At 36.6% G+C, this 18,889-nt stretch overlaps 2 protein-coding genes across 2 annotated transcripts; both read left to right on the top strand.

Moving 5' to 3' along the window:
- Positions 1-4,708: 4,708 nt before the first annotated feature.
- Positions 4,709-8,085, top strand: LOC137628401 (uncharacterized protein PF3D7_1120000-like). Its single transcript, XM_068359551.1, has 2 exons — positions 4,709-4,970; positions 5,107-8,085. Exon 2 carries the CDS (start codon positions 5,838-5,840, stop codon positions 7,626-7,628), a length of 1,791 nt encoding a protein of 596 aa, XP_068215652.1. The 5' UTR covers positions 4,709-4,970; positions 5,107-5,837; the 3' UTR covers positions 7,629-8,085.
- A 3,339-nt stretch (positions 8,086-11,424) lies between these two features.
- LOC137628402 (uncharacterized) lies at positions 11,425-13,878 on the top strand. The gene is made up of 2 exons (XM_068359552.1): positions 11,425-13,123; positions 13,260-13,878. Exon 1 carries the CDS (start codon positions 11,432-11,434, stop codon positions 12,740-12,742), a length of 1,311 nt encoding a protein of 436 aa, XP_068215653.1. The 5' UTR covers positions 11,425-11,431; the 3' UTR covers positions 12,743-13,123; positions 13,260-13,878.
- The last annotated feature ends 5,011 nt before the right edge of the window (positions 13,879-18,889 follow it).

Raw genomic sequence — 18,889 nt, forward strand, 5'->3', positions numbered from 1 at the left:
TGCATCTGTAATCTATATATATATATATATATATATATATATATATATATATATATATATATATTTATATATAAACATATATATATATATATATATATATATATATATATATATATATATGTGTATACACACACACACACACACACACACACATATATATATATATATATATATATATATATATATATATATATATAAATATAGATATCATCATTAAATTTCGCCAGTCGTCTCTATCTTGAGCTTTTAATTGAATACTCCGTTCATCAACACCTACTTCGCACTTTATAGTCCACAGCCATGTAGGCTTTGGGCTTCCAGCTCTTCTAGTGCCTTGTAGAGCCCAGTTGAAATTTTGGTGAACTAATCTCTCTTGGGGTGTGCGAAGAGTATGCCAAAGCCATCTCCATCTACCCCTCATCATGATTTCCTCCACATATGGCACTCGGGTAATCTCTCTTATAGTTTAATTTCTAATCCTGTCCTGCATTTAACTCTCAATATCCTTCTGAGGGCTTTGTTCTCAAATCTCCTATATCTATTGGAGATTGTTTCATTGTTCCTACCGATCTCACTAAACTGATATATAGTGTGATTTTTATATGTAATTTCAAATGATTCGTTATCCAAATTTTCTTTAACCTAGCCATTGTCTATATTTTTCTTTCAATTGTTCACTAATTTCTAATTCTAACGACCCTGTATTAGAGATCAAAGTTCCTAAATACTTAAATGATTCTACCTCATTAATCCTTTTTCCTTCCAATGATATTTTATCTTCCATTGCATACTCCGTTCTCATAATTTCTGTCTTTCTTCTATTTATGCTCAGCCCCACCTCCTGTGATATTTCATGCATACTGGTAGGCAACCATTTCAAATCCTGTGGTGTTCTACTAACAAGGACAGCATCATCAGCATACTCTAGGTCTGCTAAACTCCTATCACCAATCCCGCCCAATCCTTCTCAACCATATCTGACTGTTCTATGCATTACAAAATCCATAAAGAAGATAAACACCATTGGAGACAACACATTCCCTTGCAGTACTGCGGTGTTTACTGGAAACTAATTTGATAAGTATCCATTAATATTAACTTTGCACTTACTATGCTCATGAACAGATTTAATCAAATTTACAAATTCAAGAGCTATTCCATAGTAATGCAGGACTCTACATAAAATTAGCCGATGCACACTATCAAATACTTTTTCATAGTCCACAAATGCCATCATAAGTGAATTTTTACATTTTACGCATTAATGTACATGTCTCAAAAGGAATATTTGGTTAGTGCAATTTCTACATTTTCTAAATCCTGCTTGGTCATCTTTCAGCTTTTCATCAATCTTTCTCTCTAGTCTCTTTAGAATAAGCATACTAAATATATCCATAAGAACTGACGTAAGTGTTATGCCACTGTAATTATTGCAATCAGTCAGGTCTCCTTTTTCTGCTATTTTCACCAACAATCCTAACTCCCATCCATCAGGTTTTGCCTCTTCATACCACATTCTACAAAATAATCTTGTAAATAGTCTGGGAGTCACTTCATTTTCGGCCAGTATCATCTTGGCAGTTAGTCCATCGTATCCTGGGTTTTTTATCTCTAGTTTTTTTAAGGTAGCTTCGACTTCAAACACACTGAACTCATTCATGGCCACATCAAGGTCTTCATCAGCTTTAGGTATATTAATCAAATTATTCCCTTCATATCTCCTATTCATTACCTCAGTAAAGTGTTCCATGCAACGTTGTCTTACTTCATCTTTTGTTGCTATAACAGAACCATCTCTCTTTTTGAAGGGTATATGTTTCTTCTTTGCTCCAGTCAAGATTTCATTAATAATTCTATGAACAATTCTCACACCATAGCCACTTCTTGATTTCATAGCTTTGTCAGCTACAACTGCTTTACTATCTAAATATTCTTTCCAGTCATTCCTGGCGTTTCTTTCGACCTCACTGTCAATACTGGAATACTTAGCATGCTCTACCTTGTATAATTTTCATTACCTTCTCGAAAACATTCAACAATCAATTTCTATCTTTGTCTCCTTTTTATAGTCTCCCAAGTATCATATGATATCCATGGATTTCTCCTTGTAACTGCGTGTCCCAGGACTTAACTACCAACTGACTGATATATGTTCTTAATATCACACCATTCTTCATTAATTGTCTGTTCTTCGTCTCTTAAAGTCTTTAAGATTCCACATCGGTTCTTAAATTCAATTGCACAGGTTTCTCTGTGCTCATCTTCTAGAAGATTAGTTGTATCAAACCTAGTTATTCTTTTTACCTTTCTGTTGGGGACATTCAGTTTTAATTTTAATGTGGCAATGAGGAATTGGTGATCACTACCAATACCTGCACCTCTATAGCTTCTTACATTTCTCAGAGACCTCCTTTTACCTTCACTAATGGCTATATAATCTATTTGATTTGTGTAATTGCCACATGATGATGTCCACGTACATTTGTGGATATACTTGTGCTGGAACACCTTGTTTAATTTTTCCAACTTTAGCACTGAAGTCACCAGTCACAATTTCATATCTCTGCATGGGATCTCATTTATTCCACTGAGAAGTTCTTCATAGTATTTAATTTTCCTATCTTCAGGGAAATTATATGTGGGCGCATAGCAAACCATAAAACTCATATTGCACTGCTCGGATTTAAACTTTGCTAGTAACAATGTACCGTTCACAGCTCTCCATTCCGTTAATACCTTTTCTGCTCTTGGTGTCATCATAATTCCTACCCCTTCTCTTCCAATTCCTTATGTTTCTCCTGAGTAGATATATACATATATTGCCTTGATGTAAGATTTCTTTACCAATCCCTTTACAACGTGTTTCAGTGAGGGCTCCGATATCCAAACTATATTTCATAAATTCATTCACCAATTGCTGTAAGTTCCCAATGTGATTTATGGTTCTAACATTTCAGTTACTAATTTCCCTTTTTTATTTTGTATTTATCAACCGGGAGATCCTAAGCCCCTTGCTACTCCCAGGAATGGGGGCCATTCCGTCATTTTTGCTTTCCATAGACTGGCTAAATCCAAAGAGGATTCCTTGGCTAAATTCATCAAAGGATAGCCAGTTCCTTGTGATGCGTAACGCCTATCTAACTAAGGCAAATGAACCCTGCTGGTCCATTCTAATTCCAGTAAGATATCCGCCAGTCACGAAGAGTAAAAGCTGAAATGACATCTTGTCTATCGCTTTAAACCCAATCCATCACCCTTCTACCAGTGACTTAATTTGGGAGATTGGCATTTTCTCCACACCCAAAGTTATCGTTACTCCATCAAGTTGCTTATCTGCTTATAAAACCGTTGCAAACCATGGATTGGTAAGATATAATGCCTAGATATATCATCATCATTATCATTACCTCCTCCTATGCCTATTGACGCAAAAGGCCTTGATTAGATTTCGCCAGTCGTCTGTATCTTAAGCTTTTAAGTCAATACTTTTACAGTCGTCCTCTCCTACTTCAGTGTTCATAGTCCTCAGCCATGCGGGCCTGGGTCTTCCGACGTTTTTCGTACCTGGTGGACCCCATTTAAATGTTTGGTGAATCAATCTCTCTTGAGGAGTGCAGAGAGTAGGCCCTTCTCATGATCTCATCCACATATAGCATATGAGTAATGTCTCTTATAGGTTCATTTCTAATCTTGCCCAATATTCTTTTTAGGGCTTTGTTCTCAAACCCACTAAATCTGTTGGAGATTGCTTCATTGTCATACCATGACTTAATGTTCATACAGTAACACCAACCTTACTAAATTGATATATAGTTTGATTTTTATATGTAATTTCAGGCGATTTGATTTCCAAATTTTACTTGACATAACCATTGTGTGATTTGCTTTTTTCATTCTTTCATTAAACTCCAATTCTGAAGACCCTCTATTAGAGATTATAGTTCCTAAATATTTAAAGATTCTACCTCATTAATCCTTTCTCCTTCCAAGGATATTTCATCTTCCATTGCATATTCCGTTCTCATCATCTCTGTCTTTCTTTAATTTATCTTGACCCCAATCCCATTTGATATTTCATGCATTCTGGTAAGCAAGCATTGCAAATCTTGTAGTGTTTTGCCAACAAGGACAGCGTCATCAGCATACTCTAGGTCTGCTAATTTCCTATTATCATTCCAGTACAATCCTTCTCCACCATCTCCAACTCTTCTATGCATTACAAAATCTATGAGAATGACCAACATAGGTGAAAAGACATTCCCGTGGACTAATTCACTGTTCACTGGAAATTTATTTGACAGCATTCCATTAACGTTAACTTTCCACTTGCTGTGATCATGAACAGACTTAATCAAATTCACATATTCAATAGGAATTCTATAATAACAAGAATATATAAAAAAAAAAATGATGGCCATTGCACACTATCAAAGGCTTCTTTATAGTCTACAAATACCATCAAAAGTGGATTTCTATATTCTACGCATTGTTGTGCAACATGTCTTGAAATGAAAATTTGGTCAGTATAAGTTCTACATTTTCTACATCCTACTTGTTCATCTCTCAGCTTTTCATCGATCTTTTTATCTAGTCTGTTTTGAATAAGCATACTACTGTGGAGGATTTATTTTTGCTTTATTTTTATTTTTGTTTTGCCAAATCCTGTGTGTGTGAGAGAGAGAGAGAGAGAGAGAGAGAGAGAGAGAGAGAGAGAGAGAGAGAGAGAGAGAGAGAGAGAGAGAGATATTGTGTTAGCGAGCGAAAGTAGTTAGTGTAACGATCGTTTGTGGTGAGGAAGACTGTTGGTATAAATGAGATTGTTTGTTTACATTTTTAGTAAGGTTACGACAGTGGTGAATGTTTCGGAGCGAATGCTTTTTTTTATTTGATTGCAGCATAAGGCAGTTGTGTGAGAGCTGGATTATATATATATTTTTCGACCAGCGTGGAAGTGTTTTTTGATTTTCAAAGTAAGTACAGTTTTGTTTATCTTTGCTTGTCGTGATTGTGAATGATAGGAACAATTTATTATTTATCTTTGATTATAGTGCGATAGTTCAGTTAGCTAGAAGTGCTCGTAAGTGTTTTTCTTTTTTATTTTGGCAGGCTGCGATTCCTCCTTTGGAGAGCGATTTTTGAAAGTGGATTAATTGATTGTTGACGAATTGGCTTGTAATAAGGAATTTGATACGACCACTCTGATTTGTACAATTGTTGATGACCCGGACCGAATCAAATCCAGATTGCTGTTGATGATGATGATGATGGTGGTGATAATACTAACCATGACCCCAATCAGGGAAGTAGTTGTGGCAAATTGCCACCCAGTAAACTGTTAAACACAGAGTTGTGTTAGTGTGCCGTAAAGACAGTTCGGCTTGTGTGTGGCGACAGTGTTGGTGTCCCATAATAATATTTATACAATATAATTCATATATATATTTATTTTTGGTGTTGGTGTGCGGTGTAATTTAAGTTTGTTAGGTTTTTTTTTGCGTTTATTTGAATGGTATTTATAGTATATTTAGTGTAAGTTTTTGATGCTGTTGATTTTGGTTGGATTTATTATAGTTTGTAAGAAATATATAGTTTTAAGGTTATGTTTTGTTTTTTGTGTCCTTTTGTCTAAGAGTCCAGTTTTAGATAACGTAAGGGGAAAGTATGTGTTGAGGAGACCATTGTCAGTAGGTGTGATTCAGGGTGTGGGGCTTGTTTTTTTTAACATCCCGCCACATTATTTTGGCGCCCGAACAGGGACTGCCGAGGTGGGATAGAAGCTGGACTGTTGGACGAAGGACGGAATTAGGTTAAGAATTTAGGATTAAGGTTGATGAAAAATGGAGGAGCAATTAAGGGTTTTGAGGGAGGAATTGCGGCTGAGTAAGGAGCGTGAGGAGAGGTTGCTAGTAGAGAATGAGAGGTTGAACTGGGAGAATGCGGCGATGCAGAAGGAGCTTAGGGAGTTGAAGGGAACTGTAGAGAGAGTGGAAGAGGGTGTTGAGATGAGGATGCGAGAGAATGAAGAACGAATGGAGAAACGAATGGAAGATATGATGGGGCAAGTCATGGGGATGATGAAAACTATAATGGGGGAAGGTGCAGTCGGAGGAGTGTCCTCAGTTTCGGGTAATGGGTTGATAGTGGATGAGAAGGTTAAGGTTAGTGATAATGGGAAAGGAAGTGATAGTGATAGTAGTAATAGTGATGGTGATATTGAAGATAAGGGAATTAGGCATAGTAAGGATGAACAGAAAGGTGAGAGGAAAGATGAAAGGAAAGGTAAAAGTGATGTGAAGAAAGGGAAGAAAAAGTATCAGGCTGATAGCAAGGACGATCGTGAATGGGTGAAAGTGGTAAGTAAGAAAAAGGGTAAGAAAGGAATGGTTAAGGATAGGAATTTAAGTGTGGAAGTGGATTCATTATATTCGAATGAGGAAGAAGGTAACAAGGGAGTAGACAGTGATGATAGCAGTGAGAATGAACGTGATGTGTGTAAGACTGTGTTTATGAGAGAGGTACCTCGGTGTGAAAGGTTCAATGAGCATAGCAGTAGGGATGTATATGATTTTTTCAAGGAGTATGAGAGGTATTGTCAGGATAAGTATGGTGATAGTAAAAGAGTTTGGGCTAGGGAGTTAGGAGAATATTTGACTGGGTATTTGTTGACGATGTATGGAGTGATAATGAGTGTAGGGGACGTTGATTATGAAAGTGTGAAACAGAGAATAATTGAGCAGGTAAAACGTATGAAAGGGAGTGTTAAGTATAAGCGTAAGAATGATTTTGATGAAGCACGGATGAATGCAGGAGAAGCGATATCAATGTACGTATGTAGGTTGGAAACTTTAGCTAGGAAGAAGTATGGGGATGAAGGTATAAATGAGAATAAGGAGTTAATGAAGAAGTTTTTGGCTACTGTACCCGAGAATGTTGCTGAGTTTGTTAATTTGAAACGGAAGGAGAAAATGAGGTGGACGAAAGAAAGATTGACATGGGATGATATTTTAGAGATAGTTGAGGATTACGAGTTGGATAGATGTATGAAAGAAAGTAAATCTGTGAGTGTAAGAACTGGAATGGAGGAAAGTGTGCCAGAATTTGTTAGTTTTAGAGATGCTGTTATGAGAGGACCGATGAGGGTAGCGGATAGTGTAGTAGATAGGAGTGTTAGGGCGAGTAATGTGGGAATACCTGTAAGGACAAATGAAGGGTTTAGGCAAGGGAATCAGGTTTGGAGGGATATGAGTGCTAGTGCGCCGCAAGGTAGGTCAGGTAGTTGTATCCGTGAAGAGAAGTGTTATAGATGTGGGAAAGTAGGACATAAGAAGAATGAATGTAGATGGGCTCTAGGTGCTTGTTTTGGATGTGGTGAGGTAGGGCATAGAATTAGTGAGTGCAAGAAAGAGAAAGGGATAAAATGTTATCGGTGTGGTATGACTGGGCACATAGCGAGTGGATGTCGGAGTAATCGTATGAATGTGATTTGTGGGAATTGTGGTAAGGATGGTCATTATGCTAGAATGTGCAAGGAGCCACGGGGTAAGTGTACTGAATGTGGTGCAGATGGGCATGTAGCTAGGGTATGTAGGAAGAAGGGAGTAAATCAGCCAGGATGTTCGGGAAACTAGAGTGTAAGAGGGTTCAGCTGGGTGAGTCCTCGAGTGTGTGCGGAGTGAATGTGATGCATGTTCGTGAAGGTTTACTACATGAAGACGTGATGGGCGAAAGAGCTTATGACTGCATGAGTGCAAAAGTAAATTTTAAGGGAATAGAGCTAGTTGGTCTGATTGATACTGGTTGTGGTGTCAATTTAATGTTTAGGAATGCATACGATAAGGTAAGGGATGTGTGTGAATTTAGGGGGTGTAAAGGTGAAGTGAAAGGTATCGGTAATTTAAGTATGTCTGTGCAAGGAAAGTTGCGTGAAAATGTCATGATTGGGGGGCTGATGATGGAAGATAATGATTTTTATGTGGTTGAGGGAGTAAATGACAAATACGATGTGTTGTTAGGTTATAACTTCTTGAAAAAATGCGGTATGATTGTACATCCTAATGTAAATATGATAGAGATGAAAGTTAAGGGTAAATTTTGTGGGGAATTTTATTTGAATGAAGATGGTAGTGTATGTACGAAGGTATGGAAAGGTGTGCCGTTAATAGCAAAAGAAGGTGTTAAATTGTCAAAAGATGCGAGTGAGGTTGTCAGTGTAAAAGTTGCATGGCCGAATAGTCTGGGAATTGCCAATAGTGACAATTGTGAATATGTAGTGGAAGGTTCGGAAGCAAGTAATTTGGTGAAAGCAAGTGTGCATGTGTATGATGGTATTTTGAATTTGCAGGAGCCGAAGGTGTATGTGAGCTTGTTGCCGACTGTAAGGAGGAAGAGAATACGGGGTATACGTGAGGGTGATTGTATGGGATGTATGTATACGTTGGTCAATGTAGAGGATGAAAGGTATGTTAAATTGAGACGTGTTATGACGGGTAAGATAAAGCAGGATGACGATTGGGACTATGAAAGTTTGAAAGAAAGAATTAATGTAGATGAGAATAAAAGTGAGGGAGAAAGGGAACAATTGTATAGGATGTTATGGGATAGACGGAGAGTTTTGAGTTGCGGTGACGAGGATTGTGGGGGATCAAAGCTGCCTGAATTTAAGATAGTTCTTAGTAATGATACCCCCATATATCAGCGTCCCCGACATTTTTCTCTGCCTATTGCCAGAGAAATAGAAGAGCAGTGCCAGGAGTTAGAACAAATGGGTGTAATAGAAAGGAGTGAGAGTGCCTGGAATAGCCCTATTGTACCTGTAAGAAAGCCGGATGGAAGTTTACGTATGTGTATAGATTATAGGAAGGTGAATGAAGTAACTGTTAAAGAACGTTTTCCGATGAATGTAGTGTCTGACTGTGTGTATAAGATGCATGGTATGAAAGTTTTTACAAAGTTAGATTTAGTTAGGGGCTATTACCAGATGCCTCTGGCAGAGGGGAGCAGGCCCATTACGGCATTTTCAAGTAGAAATTGTCATTTTCAGTTTAAAAGATTAAGTTTTGGCCTTGCTAATGCACCTGCTGCCTTCCAGAGGGCGATGAATGTAGTTTTGGCTGGGTTTGATAGACAGAAGGTGACTGTTTTTATTGATATTTTGATTGCTAGTGAGACAGTTGAGGAACACATGCAGTTGCTTGAAGCAGTATTAGAACGGTTGATAGAAGTTGGGGTGAAAGTTAAGCTTGAAAAGTGTACATGGTTGGCCGGGGAGGTGGAATTTCTTGGGCATGTGGTGAGTGAATCGGGTATAAGGAAGAGTGAAAAGTTTGTGAGTAAGGTGAGAGAGTTTCCACGTCCTCATACGGTGCGTGAGTTGAGAGGGTTTCTTGGGTTAATTGAATTTGGTCGGAAGTTTGTCAGAGATTGTTCGGGAATAGGGAAGCCTTTGAATGAGTGGACAGGTAAGAGAAATAGTACGAGACTGAAATGGGATGAGCGTATGATTGAAGCATTTGAAAACTTGAAAGAAGAGGCTGCGAGAGACGTCACTTTGGCCTTTCCCGATTATAGTGAACATGCGAGTATGCTAGAGTTATATACGGATGCTAGTGGGATTAGTATGGGCGGTTGCTTGGTTCAAATGCAAAGAATAAACGGAGATGAACAGTTGAGAGTGATAGCGTATGTAAGTAAAGCATTTAATAAGGCTGAGCGAAAGTATTCCACGATTGAAAGGGAGTTGGCTGCGATAAGGTTTTGCGTGAAAGCGTTGAAGGTATTTTTGTATGGTGTGAAATTTATTGTGCGTACTGACCATCAGCCCCTAGTGTACATGATTAGGAAAGAGTCTGTGAATGCTAGAGTTGCGAGGACAATAGAGGATTTGAATGAATTTGACTTTAAGCTAGAATATGTACCTGGGAGTAAGAACGTGATAGCAGATGCGATGTCAAGAATGCATGGTAAGATAGAAGAGAGTAGCGAGAATGATAGTAATTTTGAAAGGTTGCCGGAAGATTTAGTGATGGTAAAAAGTTTTGAAGGGGATGACATGGTGTATAAATGTATTTTGTGCGGGTTAAATAAGTTTAAATTGAAGGGTTTGAATAGGGATATACCTGCTAGTGTAGATGAGCTTAGAATGAGTGTTAGGAATGAAGTATCGAAAGAAATGGCATATAAGGAGGAGGATAGTATGCTTGAGGGTGAATTGTTATCAAAAGTATTGTTGGTAGTAAGTATGTTGTATGGTGTCACTGTTTATTTGTATTTTGGGTGGAATTGTCCGATGCAGTATTGAGCAAATAAAGAGACTGAAAGAGAGTATATATTGAGGTTACAATGTAATGAAAGATGTTGCGAGTTGTTGAGTAAGAAGGAGGATTGTCCGAGTGATTTGAATCAGAGTGGTATGAGCATGGAAGATAGCGAAGATGACCATGGGTGTGATAAGGATGACCCTATTGATAGGAGAGTAAACATTTGTATGCATGGTGTAAAAGGAAGAATGATGACGTATGTGGGTATAAATGAGAATGAATACTGTAGTTTAATTGATACAGGTGCACAAGTGTCATTAGTGAATATGTCTGTTATCAAGGAAATAGAGCGGTACAATTGGGAAGTGAAACGGCAATGTACGAGTGTGAGAATTCATGGGATAGGTAAAGGAAGTTTGCTAGTTTGGGAAGAAGTGCGTTTGAAAGTAAAACTGGGAAGTATGGAGGTGGAACATAATTTTATTGTAATGGGAGAGAATGAGATGCCTAGTTGTTTTTTGATAGGAATTGACTTTTTAAGATTGCATGATTTATCAGTTGATATTGGTAGTGGTTTGCTTCTGAAAAATGGATGTGAAGTAGTTGTGATAGAAGATAATAGTGTATTTATGGCGAATTTTGTTGGCATGGTTGATATTACGAGGAGTGAGGATGATCTACTGACTAAAGAGGAGGTGGAAGAAATGCAAGATGAATGTGAGGAAATTAAAAGGTTACGTGAATGTATGTTGAATAGTATTGAGGTAGAAGAATGGTCGTCTGATTTAGAGGTGTATAAGAAAGTTACTAAGAGACTTATTGTGTGTAAGAATATTGTTTATTTTCTACATAAAGGAATGGATGAAGATATATATGTTCCTGTGTTTCCAATGCATGCAGCAGTAAGTATGTGTATGTTAGTGCATGACAGATATGGGCATATGGGTAAGAATAAATTATGGGAATGCATGCGTGAGAGATTGTTTACACCTGGGTTGAGTCAGATATGTAAGGATGTAGCGACTACGTGTGAAGATTGCCAGAAAGGGAAGTATCAGAGAGTGCATGCTAATCCGCCTGTTTTGAGATTACGTATGAAAGAACCATTTGAGATGTTTGTGATTGATTGTGTTTCGTTGCCTGTGACTGCGAGAAGACATGTGGGAATGATTGTTATGGTTGATCACATGAGTAAATTTACCTATGCAATACCCATCAAGGATAAACGGAGCGAGACTGTTGCAAGAATGGTTGGTCAAGTGATGTTGCCGATGTGTGTGTGTAAGCCTGTGAGAATGTTAAGTGATAATGGCCCTGAGTTTGTTGGATGGGAGTTTGAGCAGATGTTAAGAGAATGGGGTATTGAACATGTGTATTCGACTCCTTATATGCCAAATGCGAATGGGTTGGCTGAAAGGACTGTAAGAACATTAACTGAAATTTTGCGAATGATGAGTACATGTGGTAATGATTGGGATTTGTATGTTGGTAGAGCGTTGTGGGCTTACAATGCAACAGTGCATAAGAGTACGGGTATGTCTCCATGTAAGTTTGTTTTAAATTTTGAAAAGATAATAAGACCGAGGTTGGGTGTGTCGGAGGATGATAGAGATGTGTGGAGGAAAGCAAATAAGAGGTTTGAAAGCTTTAAAGTTGGTGAGAGAGTGATGAAAGAAGTAATTGAAAAGGGTAGAATGAATGTAAATAAGGTGCGTGATAAATTTGAAGGTCCCTATGATGTGTTAGAAGTTGGTTCGAGTGGATTAAGTTACGTTTTGGGTAAGTTGTGTGTGGGTGGTATTGTGGAAAAAATTAGGGCCCACCACAACCAGTTGCGTAAATGGAACGAGGTACGTGAGTATATCCAAGAGAATGGGATGAGTAAATGGTTGAAAAGGAACAAGGGTGAACCTAGTATGTATGAGGACTTAGGTCTGGAAGGTAAACAGTTAGTGTTAGTAGAATATAAGAAAAGGAAGAATACAAGAGCTTTAAGTAAAGATGAAAGAAGGGGAAATTTTATAAGTAAAAGTGAGAATAGAAATAAGTATGACAAGGGTGTAAATGTGCAAGTGTGTATGGAAGATAAATGTGTTAATACAGATGAATCATGGCTGAGTATGAATGATACCTATTGTGTGTGTGGCTTTTCCTTAGGTGATGTAAAAGAAAGGATGACGAATGCGAGAGTGAGAGATAAGAGAATGATTAGTAGTATGAATGAATCTTTTACTAAAGTTGAGAATGTTTTTGATGAAATAGATGAACTGTTTACAGAAATGAGTGTAATTATAGGGCCAGATGAGAACGAGGTAGATATGATTGTACATGATATATTAGATGATAGGGATTTAGATAGGAATAGTGTTAATGTAGCTAATGATTGTGATAAGGAAGAAGTGAATGAGAGAGTATATGGAGGCCCAGTTACTCGGAGTAGAGGTCCCGTTCCCGACTGCGACTGGGTTATGAAAAAAATAATGTAAGTGTTGTGTGAGAAGGATTTGGCAAAGTAAGGGGGGAGGAATGTGGAGGATTTATTTTTGCTTTATTTTTATTTTTGTTTTGCCAAATCCTGTATGAGAGAGAGAGAGAGAGAGAGAGAGAGAGAGAGAGAGAGAGAGAGAGAGAGAGAGAGAGATATTGTGTTAGCGAGCGAAAGTAGTTAGTGTAACGATCGTTTATGGTGAGGAAGACTGTTGGTATAAATGAGATTGTTTGTTTACATTTTTAGTAAGGTTACGACAGTGGTGAATGTTTCGGAGCGAATGCTTTTTTTTATTTGACTGCAGCATAAGGCAGTTGTGTGAGAGCTGGATTATATATATATTTTTCGACCAGCGTGGAAGTGTTTTTTGATTTTCAAAGTAAGTACAGTTTTGTTTATCTTTGCTTGTCGTGATTGTGAATGATAGGAACAATTTATTATTTATCTTTGATTATAGTGCGATAGTTCAGTTAGCTAGAAGTGCTCGTAAGTGTTTTTCTTTTTTATTTTGGCAGGCTGCGATTCCTCCTTTGGAGAGCGATTTTTGAAAGTGGATTAATTGATTGTTGACGAATTGGCTTGTAATAAGGAATTTGATACGACCACTCTGATTTGTACAATTGTTGATGACCCGGACCGAATCAAATCCAGATTGCTGTTGATGATGATGATGATGGTGGTGATAATACTAACCATGACCCCAATCAGGGAAGTAGTTGTGGCAAATTGCCACCCAGTAAACTGTTAAACACAGAGTTGTGTTAGTGTGCCGTAAAGACAGTTCGGCTTGTGTGTGGCGACAGTGTTGGTGTCCCATAATAATATTTATACAATATAATTCATATATATATTTATTTTTGGTGTTGGTGTGCGGTGTAATTTAAGTTTGTTAGGTTTTTTTTGCGTTTATTTGAATGGTATTTATAGTATATTTAGTGTAAGTTTTTGATGCTGTTGATTTTGGTTGGATTTATTATAGTTTGTAAGAAATATATAGTTTTAAGGTTATGTTTTGTTTTTTGTGTCCTTTTGTCTAAGAGTCCAGTTTTAGATAACGTAAGGGGAAAGTATGTGTTGAGGAGACCATTGTCAGTAGGTGTGATTCAGGGTGTGGGGCTTGTTTTTTTTAACATCCCGCCACACTACTGCATATATTTTCATGACAACTTATATAAGTGTGATGTCTCTGTAATTATTGCACCTAGTAAAGTCTCCCTTTTAGTCATTTTAACCAACATTCCTAATTCCTATTCCTCAGGTTTTGCTTCACCTGCTACATTCTACAAAATAATCTTGTAAGTATTTATGGGGTCACTTCATTCATTGGTACATCAAGGTCTTGATCAGCGTGAACTATATCAATCAAATTATTCCCTTCCTATCTTCTATTCATGACCTTACTGAAATGTAACATCCAACGTTGCCTTTCTTCATCTTCTGTTGTTATAACAGATTCATCCCTCTTTTTGATCGGTATATGCTTCTTCTTCTTTGCCTCCCTAGAGATTTCGTTAATAGTTCTATGAGCATTTCTTTTCATAGCCGCTCCTGGAATTACTAGCTTTGTCGGCCACATCGGCTTTCCTGTATAAATACTTTTTCCAGTTATTCCTGGCATTTAATTTAACCTCAATATCGATATTTAACATGTTCTACCTTGTAATTTTCATTATTATTATTATTATTATTATTATTATTATTATTACTTGCTAAGCTACAACCCTATTTGGAAAAGCAGGATGCTATAAGCCCATGGGCCCCAACAGGGAAAAATAGCCTAGTGAGGAGAGGAAACATGGAAAGATAAAATATTTTTAAGAACACTAACAATATTGAAATAAATATTGCCTATATAAACTATAAAGACTTTAACAAAACAAGAGGAAGAGGAATTAGATAGAATAGTGTGCCCAAGTGTACCCTCAAGCGAGAGAACTCTAACCCAAGACAGTGGAAGACCATGGTACAGAGGCTATGGCACTACTCAAGACTAGAAAACAATGGTTTGATTTTAAAGTGTCCTTCAATAATCAATTTTTGTCTGTGTCCTATTTATAGTATCCTACGTATCATTTGATATCCATGGCATTCTCCTTGTAATTGCATGTCCCAAAACATCACTGCCAACCGACGGATATGTTCTTAAATCCGACCTTTCTTTGTTAATTGTCTACTCATGATCTCTCAAAGTCTGTAAGACTGCAAATCAATTTCGACAATAATTTTCAAGGTCGCTATTAATCAGACTCTAAAAGAAATGTGAACCAAAGCGCTTACAGCATTTAAGGATTTACCTAGTGAGAGCATCTTAAACTTAGGAAATTCAAATAACTTGTGACATCGCCGTTTTGCAGTTAAATACTACTACTACCACTACTGCTACTACTACTACTACTACTATTGCCACTACTACTACTACTACTAATAATAATAATATTGATAGATAGTAGGTTGGTAAGAACACCAGCCACCCGTTGAGATACTACAGCTAGAGAGTTATTGAATCCTTTGACTGGCCAGATAATACTACATTGGATCCTTCTCTCTGGTTACGGCTCACCTTCCCTTTGCCTACACATACACCGAATAGTCTGGCCTATTCTTTACAGATTCTCCTCTGTCCTCATGCACCTGACAACAAGGGGTAAACTACTATACTGTAAATGTTCAGTGGCTACTTTCCTCTTGGTAAGGGTAGAAGAGAGTCTTTAGCTATGGTAAGCAGCACTTCTAGGAGAGGGACACTCCAAAATCAAACCATTGTTCTCTAGTCTCAGGTGGTGCGATAGCCTCTGTACCATGGTCTTCCACTGTCTTGGGTTAGAGTTCTCTTACTTGAGGGTATACGCAGGCACACTATTCTACCTAATTTCTCTTCCTCTTGTTTTGTTAAAGTTTTTATAGTTTATACAAGTGATATTTACTTTAATGTTGTACTGTTCTTGAAATATCTTACTTTTCTTGTTTCCTTTTCTCACTGGGCTATTTTCCCTGTTGGGGCCTCTGGACTTATAGCATTTTGCTTTTCCAACTAGGGTTGTAGCTTAGCAAGTAATAATAATAATAATAATAATAATAATAATAATAATAATACCATGCATACAGTTTTACTATACTTCCCGACGCAACAGATGACCCGCTTGATAGCATTTGATTTGAATTACCCCTAAGTTGATATATGATGGAAATCAACACAACATAATGTACAAATAGGAATAAATTTTTACCACCCTTTGGGATTGTATATTAAATGCAAAGCTGTTATCGATTATGCTCGTAGAGTCTCGAAAAGACGTCGGAACTTGGGAGCTAACTGCATTTCTGGGTTTACCTTTTGAGAACGCTATCATAGAGATAGAAGTGTAATTCTGTTTTTTTTGCTGATTTTCATTATATATTCCATTATTAATAGTAATTCGAATAAGTTCTATCAATCGAGTCAACCGGTGGGATAGCATGTTATCTAAAACCCGATGGTAAGTATAATAGATGTTGCTCAAGGTAAATTTTGAAATGCTATAAGCCTCTGAGGGCATGATTATCTACCCCTTTGGAACAGTAGAATCTTCATCGGAGAAAGAAAAGAAATAGCGTGGATGGAGCACATTATTCATTATATAAGAGTTTCACACGAAGAATTCCAGATCAGCCCTGATTGGGAATCTTGATTTTCTGAGCGGGTGAGTAGGCTAAGCGTCACTTTTTAATCTCCTTTGGACAAGAGATAAGGTTCCTGAAGAATCGACATCCTTCCTATTGCAGGATTGAAACCGTGAACCTCCAATAAGAGATGGGAATCTTGTGAGCTAGATTACGAAATTATGTGAAGCTCTGTGGAAAATAATTCAATAACTTTAAAATTATTATTAGTTTTTTAAAGTTTATATCTATTCATTCTTGTTAGTTCGATTCAGACCATCTTAATTTTTATTATTTTATCTTAAGATATTCAACATTATTGCTTCTATATTGAGCTGTATTTTTATCGTTCTTCCAACAAAGACTCGTGTAAAAAATATTTAAAACTCTTGTCAACAATAGATATTGATTGGAAAAAAACAAATTCAGTTTTGTGTTATACTGATAACAAAATGGAGCTTAACTTGTCCAGAGAGACGATGTGTTCGAATTTTGGACGACGCGCATTTAAGATGTAATATTCATGTAGAAGTACCATATATATGCACACACATAACTATATATACTGTATATATATATATATATATATATATATATATATATATATATATATATATATATATATATATATACAGATTTTTCTTTTAGTACACAACTATTTTTTTTTCTCTCTTAAAATTAGTTTTTCTCTCTATTTCATGGATTATTTTCGTTTCTAGAATTTTATCATCTAATCTAGAGTCTCTAACTTTCTTTTATACGGATGACCCCCACTCTCTCTCTCTCTCTCTCTCTCTCTCTCTCTCTCTCTCTCTCTCTCTCTCTCTCTCTCTCTCTGCGATTTCAATACAGCCTCTAGCTAGCAATTCTATGGTGAATTTGTCTTAGTCTTCAACGGGACGATTGTGAATAGATGGTCGTGTTCTTAAAACTTTACATTGATTCTGTTCAGTTAAGTAGTGAATTACGTACCTGATAGTTAGCTGACTTTGCGTGGATAGTTGCAGCTAGAGTCTAAAAAGAAAGGTAGATAAAGAATCAGAAGTTCCTTAACGAAGAAATGTTCCTCTTATGAGTGTGAAACAATTAAGAAAGATCGGGTGTTTTTTCTTCCAATCTTTATGAAACATTAGATGGAAACCCTTTTATTCATCAGTAATTTCCAATGACAACGAAACAGCCACGCAATTGCTTTATTAACCAACCAATTTGCACTAATTCATCTGCACTAAGCTAACAATTCAATTTAAACCAGTGTCTTTAATTTTCATAAACACAAAAATATGTGCCATTGTTATGCAAACAAATATGAAGGGAATCTTTAACATTTTATGAAAGAGCAAAAGAAAGGAAATAATCATGGAACCCATAACAATTGATCTAAACGTGAATCTTTTAGGTAAAGACCTCTGTTAAATCTTGCCCGATTGTAAAATCTAACTTATACGACCAGTAAAATTATGGGATCTATTTTCATACCTAAGTTGGGCGATAATATTTGCTAAAAATCCCACACAAAATATCATTCGAGGCACTTGACAATATGTTGCAAACCCTTTCTATCAGTTAGGGCCCAAGTGATGTGGTAGATCTCACCACGCTACGTGATAGAATGAACCTCGAACTCGATGGGAAGCGGGAGAGGAACATCCAAAAGACAACAAACAGAAAAAGAATTAGACAGAACAATGACTAATCCATTCCTGAAACTAATTGATTCTAGTAAATTCCTCTCAATGATGGTGAAAACGGGGTAAGCACCACAAACAGAAGAGTAATACTTCAAACAGGGAAGAATTCGGAGCGACAAAAATTAATATATTGGAATAAGGATGAGGAAAGGATAAGGATTTGATGATTTTATGATACTGGTGAAAGGTAAGCCCTTAACAAAAAGGTTAGGTAAATTTTAGGAAGAAATCTAAAGGGGTGGGCATTCCATTATTATATATGGTAAAACCTATCTAAACTCTTGCCATTATCCATATTCACGATAAATTGGTAAACTCAAAAATAAATACGGATAGAGAGAGAGAGAGAGAGAGAGAGAGAGAGAGAGAGAGAGAGAGAGACTAAAACACGAATCCTATTTGCATTCGTTGATGTGCCGTAAAAAATTGTTTCGCCGATTGTCTAATTGGCCTCAGTATGTCAATATTCCTTCCCTTTGTATTGTAATGTTGCAGATCTGACCGAAGACATAAAAAATCTTTTTATGTAGAACATCTGAAAAGGTTTGCTTCAAAAATCAATACCTCAAGTTATGACAGCTGTAGATCAACATTCGTATCCGTATCTTTTGATATATTGAAATATTCAAAAGCACATTTTTCTGTCGCATATAGTTTTTTTTTTTTTAAATGACTGGAAACTAAATCGGATTCTATATATATATATATATATATATATATATATATATATATATATATATATATATATATATATACATATATATATATATATATATATATATATATATATATATATATATATATATATATTTATT

Source organism: Palaemon carinicauda, chromosome 36, assembly GCF_036898095.1.
Source record: "Palaemon carinicauda isolate YSFRI2023 chromosome 36, ASM3689809v2, whole genome shotgun sequence".
Classification (NCBI taxonomy): Eukaryota; Metazoa; Arthropoda; class Malacostraca; order Decapoda; family Palaemonidae; genus Palaemon; species Palaemon carinicauda.

What these genes read in the sequence shown, in the direction of transcription:
- LOC137628401 (XM_068359551.1), top strand. Translation starts at nt 5,838, where the DNA reads ATGGAGGAGCAATTAAGGGTTTTGAGGGAGGAATTGCGGCTGAGTAAG.
- LOC137628402 (XM_068359552.1), top strand. Translation starts at nt 11,432, where the DNA reads ATGGTTGATCACATGAGTAAATTTACCTATGCAATACCCATCAAGGAT.